General features: G+C 41.1%; 1 protein-coding gene across 2 annotated transcripts in view; it reads left to right on the top strand.

Annotated features, from left to right (window-relative positions):
* PTPRG (protein tyrosine phosphatase receptor type G) overlaps positions 1-14,865 on the top strand; it is a 796,984-nt gene that overhangs the window by 627,361 nt on the left and 154,758 nt on the right. For both annotated transcript variants that reach the window (XM_072650205.1, XM_072650203.1), the window contains exon 8: positions 6,344-6,533. In XM_072650205.1, coding sequence (XP_072506306.1) covers positions 6,344-6,533 — 190 coding nt within the window. The remainder of the gene's footprint in view (positions 1-6,343; positions 6,534-14,865) is intronic.

The raw sequence follows: 14,865 nt of genomic DNA, 5'->3' as shown, positions 1-14,865 counted from the left end.
ATACATTCACGTTCTGGTGCTGCCATCTTGCTCCTTATGGTAGAAGCAAGGGTAGAATGAACTGCTTTGGTGGGGCATGCTTTCCATCACTGGAGGCCTTCAGTGAAGGGTGTTGTAGTGGGAATTTTTCTTTAGGTTAGAGTATGTGGCTCTCTCCAAACTCTTGAATTTCTGGGATTGAGGATTCGTCATAAGCAGTGCTATAGTCCTCCTGTGGCACCAGAGGATGATGAATTACAGATAGGATGGAAGGGCCATGAACTCACTTATCTCTGTGCCTCTTAAATAACCTGACTTCTTTAAGCTCCTGAAAGGGTTAAGTGTAAAGAACTGTGTTGTAGACTTCTTCTTAGCACTCTCTTCCCTTTTTACCCCATCCACATTCTAAGAACATGGTAGACACTCAATGGTGGGTATTCTTTTGCAATTCATTAGAATGACCTCTGGGATCTTTCAGAAGGCTTGTAGAGGGGATTAGAGAATGCTAGTTAATATGCTTATGATTAATATGCTTCTGCCCCCCTATTTCTGAGTAAAGTAATAATATGGATGCAAAAAAGGAACACTCCATACCAAGAACCAATAGCTGTTTTAAAATATTGTTCCTCTCCATCTGGTCTGGTTTCTCCCTTCCCCACTTCCCCACCTTCTCTGGTTTTCACCTGAGTTAAAAAGTGGCTGACTTGGAGGCTAAGGTCACGACTAATGTTATGAAATGAAAACTGAATAAGGGCTATCTTTTATTAGGTCATATTTCCTAGTCTAAGCACTTTTCTTAATAGAAATGAATGTGGTTCACGTATCCACTGATCATTAATGTTCAGAACTCCAGATGCAAATAATCCAAAGTTAATATTTATTTTAAAATGTTTCCTTGAATATGTCCCCTGTCTTTTAGGAGAAACAGGTTAGGAGGACCAGGAGAAAAGGACCAGGATAAGTGTCCATGGTTAGAAAGTCAAATAGATTGAATTATGAATCTTATTAGCAGGCACCAGTGAGGAACCACCAGGAGAAAAGACCAAGTAGAAATAGTGGGTTTTTCATTCACTAGGTCTTTTAGCTTTCAGGAACTCCTCAGCAAGACAGGAAATGTGGCCTTTCTGTAGGAAATGTGTTAGATTTTCCCTCAAAAGTCCTGGGTGTACATTCCAGAGCCACTGCTTACTATTTACTTTGGCTGTCATGTAACCTCCAGGCCTTATCTGTAATAATAAAAATACACTCAGGTCTCCATTAGTGCAAATAACAAATCTCTTTAAGTGGTCACATATTCAGATCTGTAGTTCATGTTATCACTGGACTAGAATCAATGACCATATCAATGAGAATAAAAGAAGTTGCCCAGGGTCACACAACAGCTAACTGTCTAAGGCAGATTTTGAACTCAGGTCTTCAGAGTATGGTGGACTAAAGGCTCTCCCTTTGAAATCTTTGATCCTATGAATGAAGTAGAAATTCAGAAGGTGAAAGAAATATTAGGAATCATCTAGACCAATCTTTTCATTATATAACAGAAGAAACTGAATTCCCAGAAAGGAGAAAAGACATTGCGTTATGAAACAACTGTGATATTAAGGAAAGCAGTTCATCATCCCTGACTCTTAATTTCCTTGGGTGTAAATTAAGGATAATGAAAGTACAACCCTGAGAGGTAAGTGATGTGAAGGAATATCGTATGTATATTTGGAGTCAGAGGCCCCAGGTTCAAATCCTACTTGGTCATTTCACTTTATCGACAAGCACTCATTCAATGTCTACTCTAAGTTTAGGGTTAGGGCCTCCCTGGGTTCTTCTGGAGTCATTTTTGTCTTGTTCAGCTTTTCATGACGCCACTTGGGGTTTTCTTGGCAAAGATACTGGAGCTCATTGCCATTTCCTGGTTAGACAAATGGCAAGAACAAAATGCTCTTGGCTCTCAGGGAGCTTATGTTACACTTCACCTTTCTTGACTTTATTTTGTCATCTGTAACTTGAGTGGGGCGACCTCATTAGCCTCCCTCTCTAAATCAATGACTCTCTGATTCTGTGTAAAAGAAAGTGTTTTCCACAGTGTGAAACACATAGAAATGTGAATCTTTATTATTACTTTCAAATTTTAGGGTTCGGTGGGCAAGATCACCTACCAAAAGGAAAGCACAGGGTAGCTATGTATCTTGCCTGGTTAAGGAGACAAGGATAAAAGATGAAGACATGGAGGCAGGTCAAGAGGCCAACTCTCCCTCTGTGTACACAGACCCCTTATTTGTAATAATGTCACTTACTACCAAAATGAAATTGTGGCTGTATCCTCTTCTTTTCACCCCACCCTGTCCTGCCCTGAGACCTGTGGGGATTTCTTACACATTAGCACTCAGTTTCCGTACATCAACTGGCAAAGCCCAACAGGCCAGAAGCCGGTCATTTCCGTTTCATTCATCTTCAGGAAATTAAAGGATTTTAGTGAGTATTCTCAGCCCAGGGAAGGGTACTTGAGGAGTCTGTTAAGCCTGTCTTCCTTTGTGCAGGCTGTCAACTGGAGCTGTGATCTGGTTGACAATATAATATCTTTTAGGTCATTCGATCATGTCTCAGAACCATCACATCCTTCCTTCGAGATCTTTGGACAAGTATAGTTAATGACAAGGAAACATCTGTAGCTTTCAAACGCCTAGCATGCCATTAAACTATAAAAGCAATTCAAGCTAAAAGAGCCTTTGTGTTGTGTTGTAGGCCTGCCTCCCTCTACGGTGATATGACTAATTCTTGTCCTCAGCATCAGAAATAAATTCTAAAGAGGACTTTACGTTACTTATCAAAGAAGCAAGTGGGCTACAGAATAAACAAACCACGAGTGCATAGAATCCCAAGGAGTATTGGAGAATCTCCAAAGTTCTTCCCTGTCCTCTGAGACACCCCTCCCCTCCGTCTTCTGGTAGTTGGATGGCTAAGCCATGTAGGACAGATGATTGTTTTCTTTTCATAAAAGATTTTTTTAACAATGGCTAGTGCACAGCCTAGTTCAATGGCCCTTTCCAGTGATTTTTGTTTATGTTTGCTTCTGAGCTACTACAATCTTCTCTTTCCCCCTCTGGACTCCTTAGAGAACCAGTTCAGTGCTACACTGTCCCCTTCTCCTGAATCTGTTGTCCTCTTGTCCTGCCAGGGCTCAGCCCTGAATTGTTCTCATCATCCACTGCCTTTGTTTCTACTTACCTGCTACTGGAAGAAGTTAGAGAAAATCATAAACCATGCTGAGTGGTTCCACTACAAATTTGTCTTGCCTAACATCAGTCAAGCCCTTGCTGCAGGAAGGCGAGCCTTGCATACCTCCCTAATTGACTCTCATCTACTCACCACAGCAGGTTTTCCAAACCTTTTCATTCCTCTTCCAAACTCTCATAACCCCACTCCCTACACCCCCATATTTTACTGAAAAAATTAAAGTTTTCCTCCAAGAACTTCCTCTCCTCCTCTTCTCTTAATCCCTATCTCACAGATGCTTTTTTTTTCTCTCTGGTCTCACATAATGAGACAACTCTTATCTTTGCTAGGACAAACAAGAGATCCCATTCCATCCTGTCTTCTCCAGGAAATCAACCTTTACATCTTCACCCTGTCACTTGATCTTACACTTACCCTCATGTTTGTGTCTCCCCCATCTTTAAAAACTTGTCACTCAACCCATCCATCCCAGTGGCTACCATCCCATTCTTCTCCTTTTTATGGCTGTTGACCCTAGGTATCACTCCTTTTCTGCTCCCACCCCCCTCTCTTCTTAACTCTACAGTCTGACTTCTGACATCACCATCCAACCAAAACTCTTCTCTCCCAAAGTTGCTAATAATCTCTTAATTGCCAAGTCTAATGGCTTTTTCTCAATCCTCATCCTTGACCTCTGCAGCTTGTAACACTGTTGATCATTCACTTTTTCTTGCTTTTCTCCCCTTCTAGGTTTTCCTGGTGTTCTTTCCTCCTACCAATCTGAGACATTCTGTCTCAGTCTCCTTTACTGGATTTTCATCCAGGTCATGCCTGATAGCTTTGGCTGTTCTATAGGGGCTCTGACTTGGGTCCTCTTCTATTCTGCACTATCCTATTTCACTGGATCTCAGGAGCTTTATGGATTCGTTTATATAATCTCTTCTGCTAATTCCAAATCCATTTACCTAGCCTGACCTCCAGTCTCACATCTCCAACTGCCTTTTGGACATTACTAACTTTATGTCCTTTAAAAATGTTAAACTCAACATAACCAAAACTCATTATTTTCCCTAAAATCCTGACTTTTCTATTTTACAGAGAAGGGTACTACCATTGTTCTAGTCATCCAGTCTCTCAACCTAGGTGCCATCCTCACCTCCTCACTCTCCCTACTTCCTATATCCAATCTGTTGCCAAAACCTATTGATTTTACCTTTGTAGTATCTCTCCTATATTTCCCCTTCTCCTCCGACTCTGCTACCAACATAGGGTCCTTATTACTTCATACCTATAATATTTCACTAGCCTACTGGTTGACCTCCCTGCCTCAGCTCTTCACACTTAAGTCTGTCCTCCACTCAACTGTTAAAGTGATCTTCCTGGGTATGACCATCTCACCTACTCTATTCAATAAACTCACTTGGCTTCCTCAAAGATTGAATATTAAATCCTCTGCTTGACATTCAGAGTCCTCCAGAGTCTACTTTCTCCCCCATACCCCCCCCCATCTTTCCAGTCTTCTTAAACTTGACACACACCTCCAACACTGCAATGCAATGGCTTTGGCCTCTTTGGAGTTCCTCTCACAAGACACTTGCAGCTCTGGGCATTTTCACTGGCTGTCACCCAGGTCTGTAATTCCCACCCTCCCTACCTCTGCCTCCTGGCTTCCCTCAAGTCCCAATGAAAATATCACCTTCTATGGGAAACCTTTCCATATATTTTTTAATTCTAGCACTTTCTCTCTTTTGATTATCTCCAATTTATCTTGCGTATATCTTACTTGTATAGAGTTTTTACATGATTTTACATGTTTTTATATGCTGTCACTCAATAGACTCTGTGCTCCGGAGAGCAGATATTATCTTTTGCCTTTTTTTGTATCCCCAGTCCTTAGCACAGTGCCTGATACATAGGTGGATGCTTAGTGAATGTTTATTGATTGAATGTATATTGATTGACAGACTGTTTAAATGTGCCCACTTCTCCCCATTCTCACCCCCATTGTTTTGAATGTGTTCTAATAGGCAGTCCAACTTCCTTCTTTTTAAATTTAAATACATTTCTTCCTATTTGGTTTTCTCTCAATATCAGGAGATACTGTTAGCATCCTCCTTATGAAAACTGTAATCAGATTCCATCTTCTTCCTCAGCCTTTCCTTTAGGCTGAACTGTCCTCCCCCTTGCCCTAGACTTTGACTTCTCCTCATAGAATTCTGTGTTCTCATTTTTAGTAAATTTGGTGGATTTTCACTGGACTTTTTCTAGATGGTCTTTTCAACTCACTTCAAATAATTTTTCTCCAAGGAAAACAGAGATACTCCATTGGAATAAAAAGCAATTTGCGTGGGCAATTCCTTAGTTTCCGCATAGTTCTACAGAGCTGTATTCAAATCTAGATACCACATTTCAGAAAGGGAGTAGATGAATTGGAGAGCGTCCTGTCCTGTCTGGGAAAGACATACCAGAATAACGAAGTCAGTCTATGGACTGACTGCTTAGAAACATATATTCAGCTCCTACTATGTACGAAGCAAGCATTGGGGATACAAAGAAAGACAAAAAGATAATCACTGCTTTCAAGGAATTTGCAGCCTAATGGGGAGACAACATGGAGACAACTTTGTTTAAACAAAGATAAACTGGAAATGATGAGAAGAGTGGAAATAGGGGATTGAGATAGAATAGAAAGTCAGGGATGATACATGTATTGGAAGGATAGTGATGCCTTGGACAGTAATAGGGAATAGGTTTGGAGGGATAGATAATCAGTTCAGTTTTAGCTAATCTACGAAGCCAATGAGACATCCAATTGGATATGTCTAATAGTCTAATAGTACTAGGAGTACAAAACTGTAGCTTAGGTGAGTCAGCCCTTTGTCAAGCCCGTAGGGGTAGTGGTCTGTCTAATACAGGCTTCAATTTCTTGAGATTTCCCTAAGTAACTCAGACTAAGTATTTCTCTGTTCCATGGTGGAACAGACATCCAAACTAGATAAGGCTCTTGGCATTGATTTCAGTGGGCAGCCTGGTTTCCTGTTGGATTTATCCATCTTGGCATCAACACTTCCTGCCATTTTTCATTCTTATCAACCCCCCTGATTTGACCACACCAACTTTTCTAATGATTGTTCTTTTCTCTGCCCCGCCCTCTTCCCAGATGGAGGCCTTCTATTCCATCTTTACTACAGAACAACAAGATCATGTCAAATCCGTGGAGTATCTGAGGAATAACTTCCGACCACAGCAGAGACTTAATGACAGGGTGGTGTCCAAATCAGCCGTCAAGGATGCCTGGAGTCATGACATGACCGACCTGGAAAATCCACTGGGAACGGAAGCCTCCAAAGGTAGATGGGGACTGAATGCCCTGGTCCTAGAAGAAATTTGTTTTCTTTTGCTTTTCTCTTTTTTTTCTTTTTTTGCTGGTACAAACAAGAGTTTTATTAGGTAGAGGCAAAAGAAGACAAAAAATGCCTTTGAATAAAAAAAGTACCCAGAACCAATAGAGAACTATAGTTAGTTTGTTTTTAAAAAAGTTGGGTACATACACACAATGAGAGTGTGCAGGACAGTCATTTTCAGCAGAATTGGGAAATTACTTCAAGTTACAAACTGAGAAGAAAGAAGCCAATCACTAACTAGAAAAATTCTAAGTAGATAATTCATTTGTTAAGAGTATTGTCATCTCTTGGATTTTTGGTACAGGAGAAAGAGATGAATTTGGAGTCCAGAGTGCCTTAGTTCAAATCCTAGCCATGCCAATAATGTAGGAAGAACAGATGCACATACAAGACCTCTGGGGCACCGGATTTGGAGGCAAGCGCTGTGGGGTCGCATCCAGGCTCTGCCATTTCTTTCCTGTTTGACTTTCAGCAAGTCACTAAATTTCTCTGGGCCTAAATTTCCTTATCAAGAAGAAGACTTGAGGGCCCCTTTCAGTTCAGTATCACTTAACAAAAGCCAAAATTTCCATTTCTAGACTGGTAATCTGTTTTTCTAATCTTCAACCTAGCTTGATAGGGACAGGCCCCCTACCAACATGGGTCAGCTTTTTCTGTACAGCTTTCCCTACTTAGAGTTGCATAAGGCAATGAATGGTTGAGTGACTCATCACAGTGCGGGAGAGGCAGCTTGGTATGGTGGAGAGACAGATGAGCTTGAGGCCAAAATTTTGCTTCTAATCTCACTTCTCAGAAAGGAACATAGATTTAGATTTTGAAGAGAGCATGAAAGTCATCCGATTCCTTATCCATATACAGAAATGAAGCCCAGCTTGAATAACTTGCCATAGATTGTCCGCATTACTTTAATTTTTTTATAATTTACTTACTTGTTTTCAGTTTTCAACAGTCATTTCCATAAGTTTTAAATTTCCCCCCTCCCTTCCTCCTCCCTTCCCAAGATGGCATGTAATCTTATATGGGCTCTTCACAAGTACATTTTCACATTAGTCATGTTGTATAGAAGAATTAAAATGAATGAGAGAAACCAAAACATAACAAGAGAGAAGAGTCTGCTTTAATCTGCATTCTGGCTCCATAATTCTTTGTATGGATGTGGTTGACATTTTGCCTCATGAGTCCCTTGGAATGTTTTAGGTCCTTGCATTGCTGTGAAGACCTTAGTTTATCAGATATGGTGCTCTCAGCATTACATTACTGGCCACAGTCTCCCCTCAGAGTCTCAGAACTCCATCATGAGCTATTTGTCTTTATAAGAAGTCCCCAGGAATCACAAAAACTTACCTTTTCTCACTTCCCCTTATGAAGGAAATACGACCGTTTCTCACGAGAGGGTAGAAAATGGCTCTTGTCAATTTCATGACGTATAAAGATTAAGGATGATAAGATGCTGTGAATCCCAGACGGGGCAAAGACTAAAATGAATAGGACTGAGAACCCAGGGGTACTCAATCTTGTTAGGAGGGAGAGGAGAAGGAATAAGAAATGACTTTCTTTGGTCTCTCAGTCTGAGGAGAGTTGGCTTCCCCAGCCACTTTTCAAAGCACTGGGGTAGAATGTTAGACCTAGAGACAGGAGACCCCCATGTGGGAAGCCAACCTGCCTTTGGCACTTGATGACTATGTGACTTTAGATATATCACTTCATTTACTTTTTTATAATGTCTTTAAGTTGGTTCCTCATTTTATAAAATGATTACTCTAAGGCTTACTGGACCATTGGAGTACCCAATAGGAAAATGAAGATAAAATGATTTATCAGCCTCAGAGTAATATAGAAATGTGTTGTTGTTAATCTCTTATAAGCTCTGAAAAATGGTGAGTTTGCTCCATTGGAGATGTTAGGAAAAACACCAATAAGCTGGAATTTGTCCATAGTGGAGCAATCTGGACAAGGGAAAGACCTTGAGGCCTTACCAAATGAGGAATGTTTGAGGAACCTGAAGATATTGATCCTAGTGAAGAGAAGACTCTGAGATGACATGATAGCTATCTCAATATTGTAGATTTAGAGCCTGAAAGGATCTTAGAGGTCATTGAGTTCAATCCCTCATTTTGCAGATGAGAAAACAGAACCTTGGGGAAACCAAGTGACTTGACATTCATCACTAGGGTCAAAGGTGGGATTTGAACCCAGGTCTTCTATCCATGATTCTCTGTCTTCAAATATTGAAAAGACTATCTTGGAAGAGAAAGTAGGCTTATGCTTGGTTTCAGATGGAAGAACTAGGAACAATAAGTAAAAGTTACAAAGAGCTACGTTTGACTTGATAGGAGGGAAAACTTGCTAGCAAACAGAGCTATGCCATAATGGAAGGGCTGCCTCAAAAGAGGGTGACCTCCCCATCCTTGGAGATCTTCAAATAGAAGTTGTATGACCCCTCATCAGGATGCTGTAGCTTTGGTCCAGGTGCACGTGTTGAATCAGTCGATCATTGAGGCTCCTTCTACCTCTAAAATCCCCTTAGCTTCTAAGCTGTGTTCATGGCAAGTGGATTCTGATAGCATTTTTCTAGCTGGTTTCATTCTTAAAAGTGATTCAAAACGAGGACAAGTTAACTGACTTGCTGACTTTGTGGGCATAGGGACAAATGCGTTGGTATCGTTGGATGTCAAGTGTCTCTTTGTCTGGCCTGAAGGAGGTGCTCAGAAATGCCAGTAGCCTTTGTCTGAACAGGAACTCCCAGGAAAATGGAAAAAGGGCTTCAGAACATGGATATTTTTTCCCCCTTTAAGTTTGCCTAGTTTTGTTTGGGAACCTTGGGAGAAGCAAGAGATAGGCTGGCCAGATTCCCTAGAGAAAAGCTGGGCTTCGGCTAATTGGGGGTCAAAGCATTGTCAAGGGCGTGATTTATTGTCCAGGCACAGTCTGAGCATTGAAAAAGAAATACCATGAGCACATACAATACCTGAATCCAAGCAGGCACAGAAAACCTTCCCTAGGTTATTTTTTCTTTCTTTCTTTTTTTTGCCTGGCTACAAATACAGAAAACAAGTGAACTCAGGGGCTGTCTCCCAGGAGAGCTTACTTGGAAAGAGTAGGGCTCTCAGGGATTGATTATTTTGTGAGAAGTGTATAGAAAGGACATGTGGGGGATGAGGAATTTCTATCACAAGTGAGCTCAAACTCTCGTAGCTCAAAATTGCTGGGGTTATGACAGTTATAAAGCTTTCCCCTGAAAAACTGGATGAGCATACAGTATATCAGCAGTATATATAGATTGCAGGCACCTTATTACCCAAGAAAGTTAGGCAAGATAATGCTTTACATCGCATTAAATTGTCAAAGTGGAAAAAAAGCTTTACCTTGAGTGGAGCTTCTTGTGCATTTCAGCAGAGCTGGAGATCCTTCTCTAACAGAAGTCAATCTTCACTCTTTAGGGTACATTGGGGGTAGATTTTAGGTTCCTCTGCTGATTCTTCAAGATCTTTGTAAAGCATCATGGATCCTGATCCTTCTGGAAACAAAAGGAGAGTCAGAGGGAGGAAGTCCCTGTTTGTTTCTGTTATGAGTACCCAGAGGTCAGAGGCTATTCTATATTTATCTCCGCTACAGTCATGATAGCATTTATATAGTACCTACTATGTTCCAGGTATTGTGCTAAACACTACAAATGTCTCATTTGACCTTCACAACAACCCCTCTCCCCCCCAGGGAAGTTCTATCATTATTCCATTTTACAGTTAAAGGAATTAAGGAAAATAGGGATTAATGACTTGCCCATTTGTCTAAGGCTGGATTCGAACTCAAGTCTTCTGACTCTAGACTCAGTGCTTAATCCACTCCACCACATGCCTGCTTCTAGCCCCTCATACTATTCCATGCTACTTCCAGTCTTACAGTTTCTATTCAGTCTTTTTCAGTCCTTTCTCTTCATGACCCCATTTGAAGTTTTCTTGGCAGAGATATTGGAGTGGTTTGCCATTTCCTTCTCCAGCTTCTTTTACGTATGAACCATCATAGTCCAGTGGCAGGACAGAGTCAAGAAGGCTGGCGATGGCTCAGGCTGCAGTGGATGACCTTGGAGTCTTCAGTGTCTAATTAAGCTCTAAGCACTCCACATTGCCTGCTTCAGCTGCCTTCATGGCTGTTGGAACAAATTGTTCTCATCAGCCCATTCCACCAGAGGAAGTCTTCACATGCTTGGGCTAGACACCCCCCTAACTTACCAATGGGTTTGAGATCCTCAACCTGATTTGGCCCGTCTGCCAAAACAGTTTACCAAGGTGTGGCCGCTGCACATGGTGCAGCTTCTTGGAGTCACAGGTTAGAGTTGGTTGGAACAAGTGAACACCATGAACAAGTGAACACTCAGGAAAGAACCCCAAAAAGGGCTTGGCTACAAGCCAAGACCAAAGTGGACGGAGTGTTGGTGCATGACTTTCTGTTTGCAGATGATTGTGCACTCACTGAAGCCTCTGAAGCTGAGATGCATCAAAGTATGGATCATTTCTCTGTTGCCTGTGCTAATTTTGGTCTAATAATTAACACTAAGGAAACACAGGTGTTCTATCACCCACCACCACCCACACATATGTGTAACCATCAATTACAACAAATGGAGAAGTTTTGAATGCTGTGGATAAGTTCACCTACCTTGGTGTAGTGTACTTTCCAGGGATGTACACATTGTCAGTGAGGTTGATGCATGCATTGCCAGAGCTGGCTCAGTGTTTCGTGGGCTCCGAAGAAAAGTTTGGGAGAGAAGGGATATTAGACTGACTACCAGACTGAAGGTCTACAGAGCCATTGTGCTCACCTCATTATTGTATGCTTGTGAAACATGGACAGTCTACCAGCGCCATGCCAAAAAGCTGAGTAGTTTCCATTTGAACTGTCTTAGGAAGATTCTGAGGATCACCTGGCAGGATAAGGTACCAGACACTGAAGTCCTTGCTCAAGCTGAACTGCCAAGTATTCAAACTATGCTTCAGAGAGCTCAACTCCAATGGACTGGTCAAGTTGTTCAAATGCAAAATATACCCTTGCCAAAAAAGCTACTTTATGGAGAACTCACATGGGGCAGGCAATCACATGGCGCTCAGAAGAAATGATATAAGGACACTCTCAAGAACTTTGAATTTGACTGTGCAACATAGGAGACACTGGCACAGAACTGCTCAGCATGGCATGCCCACATCAGAAAGGATGCTGTGCTCTATAAGCAAAGCAGATTTGAGATGGCACAAAGTAAATGTCAGATGCACAAATTTGAGATATCCACCCCAAATATTCACACGGACTATCTGAGCCCAACCTGTGGTAGGAGAGCATTCCAATCTCATATTCGTCTGACCAGCCACAGTGAGACACGCTGAAACTTCACTTTATCATGGTGATGTCATTTTGGTCTTCTTCAAAAACAAAAGACAACAACCACCACATATGAGGAAGCTTAGGCAAACAGGGTTAAGTGGCTTGCCCAGGGTCACACAGCTAGTAAGTATCTGAGGCCAGATTTGAACTCTTGAAGATGAGTCTTCCTGACTCCAGGCCTAGCACTCTCTCTACTGCACCACCTAACTGCCTCTATAGTAGGCAATATTTTTCATATATGTATATAGTAGACAATAAATACTGTTTGCTTGATTGGTTCAAAGTACAGAGAATAATATCGGTTCATTCCAATTAATAAAGTCCGTGGTAGCTGAAAGTTTATGATCCAGTGAGATTAAATGAATTAAACTGATCTAAATCAGAAGTTCTTAACCTTTTTGTGTGTCATGGACAAGCCTTTGGCCAGTCAGTCAGGTGAAGCCTACACACCTCTTCTCAGAATAAGGTTTTTAAATGCAGAAAATAAAATAAAAAGACTGGGGGGGAGATGGCCTGTGAAGTTTTAAAATATTTTGATGACTTTATTTCAATATGGTTCATTCCTGTTAACCCACATACTGAACATTGTGCATTTTAAAACATCATCCCAGTGGGTCATCTATGGGCTGCGTCCAACACAACCAAGGGTAAGACCTCTGAACTAGATGGCTTCACTAGCTCTCCCTACAGGATTAGATGTAGAACTAGTAGGTGACCCTGGTCATTCAGTTAGTCCAAAACCCTCTTTTCACAGAGGGAGCACCTGAGGCCCAGAGAGATTAAGTGATTGGCCCAACGTCATGCACACAATCAGCAACAGAGATGAGATTTGAATCCATGGCATCCACGAGTCTTTTCAGCACACTCCCATCTAAGAGCAGAACTGAATTAAAGAACCACAGAGTTGAAAAGGATCTCACTAATACAAACCCTTGTGAAGATGCAAAGTTTGCAAAGACTTTCATCCTATTTGAGGAGCTGCGTGACTTTAATATCCTGACATATTTTGTCATTTTCTAATTGTTCCTGGTAAAAGTTCAGTACAAAATACATCATCTAAAGAAGTTGGAGCCTTAGTAGCCAAATCTGTGTGGTAAAGAATGTTGTTTTTCTAAGAAAAGGTGAAAACAAGCGTGACAGACTCACAAAATAATGTATAGAAAGTATTTTCCAAACTTCAAAATACTATATCAATTTTAGTTGTAAATAATAATAATTTACCAAGCATTTTAAATATAATGACCCCTATCTGATTGGCCACATCTACTTGCCCATTTTAGCTAACTGGGATTTTGGTGGCAGGAGATTTTAGAACTATGGCTTTGTCAAGTTATGAGCCACATAGGGGAAAATGTAGCTTGTATGAATGCATTAGAGCCCTGCTTACGCTTCTGTTGATAGGATTAATTATCTGTTTGGTTTAAGTAGCATGTTTTCTCTATTAGTGTGTCAGTAAGCACCCCAACATACACAGGGGGGCCTGCTATCACAGGTTCTTAGATCGGCATTCATAAAAGGAAAGGCAACTTTGGAGGGGTTAGCAATCACTTTAATCAAGCCCATGTATTAGTCGTTTGACCAAGCACATTTATCATTCACCTATTTCAGGGGAGTCAGTACCCTGAACTTTAAAGAAAATACAGAGAAATTAAAGATCAACAGACATGACTTCCTCTGCCTGACCGTAATTTAACAGACAGCTGTCTGACCATAATTACCAGAGAGCTAATCACAACATCTGGGTTCTCAAAGCCGGGGAGGTGCTCCTTAAGGGTTTCCAGAGTCTTAGTCTGGCCAAACAAACACTTCCAGTCAGTAAGCCCCAAAATAAAACCTGCACTCAGAATCTTTATATACTTTTTAGGGCCAGAGGCCATCACATTCCTTGAGAACCAGTGCCTCATTAACAAAAGATGCGGACTTTCTTACAAATCTTCCCAGGCCTGACAATGGGTGGGAAAGATCCTTTCCAGTCACGTTCAAATAGATGTATTATACTAAAACAAAAACAGCAAAAGATTCTATATTACTTGCCGTTACAATCAACCAATCTGTAAATATGTAGTAAGTACCTACTATGTGCTAGGCACTACACCAGGCTGTGGGAATGCAAGTACCAAAGGAGAAGCACTATTCTCTATTCTCAGTGGTGTCCATGAGGAAATGCAAATGTGGTTGAACCCTCCTGCCATGTCTGTTTTATATCAATGACACAGGCCTGGCCAACCTTTTCTTGTACTGACACTTATGATCAATAGAAAAGTCTTAATTTAACAGATTCCTCTTTTCAATAGTGGATATGTTAACCTTCCTGAATTTGCTGGACATTCTTTCCTGTATAATTAGAATAGCCAGCATTTATATAGTACCTACTATATACCGGGCACTGTTCTAAGCACTTTACAGTCTTCTCTCAATTGATCCTCACAACAGCCCTGGGAGGAAGGTGTTATCATTACTCCCATTTTACAGATGAGCAAACTGTACATTCAGTGGTCTTCTGTACCATTTCTGTTCTCCTCTTCTAAGACTTCATTCTCTCTAAATGGAGAGACAACATGGAACAATGGAAGAGGCATTGATTCAGGGGTCAAAGGATGTGGGTTCAAATCCCAACTAATACTACATTTGTAGCATTGGACAAATTCCTTAACTTCTCCAGGCTTCAGTTTTCCTAACTTTATAATGGACTTGGAATAAATAGCCTCTGATAACCCTAAATCTATAATCTTGAGAGGAAAACATTGTCTTTTGGTTTCTTCTGGTCTAGTAGAGCACTGTGGGGTAGCAGATAGAGTCCTGAACTTAGAATCAAGAAGACCCAAGTTCAGATTTAATAGTTATGTGGATCTAAGTCCCTCTAAGCTCTAAATGTATGATCTTATGATTCTCATAGGTAGGT

Source organism: Notamacropus eugenii, chromosome 3, assembly GCF_028372415.1.
Source record: "Notamacropus eugenii isolate mMacEug1 chromosome 3, mMacEug1.pri_v2, whole genome shotgun sequence".
In the NCBI taxonomy this organism is placed as follows: domain Eukaryota; kingdom Metazoa; phylum Chordata; class Mammalia; order Diprotodontia; family Macropodidae; genus Notamacropus; species Notamacropus eugenii.
Note: the sequence above shows the minus strand (reverse complement) of the source record. Positions and strands in the feature narration are given on the sequence as shown.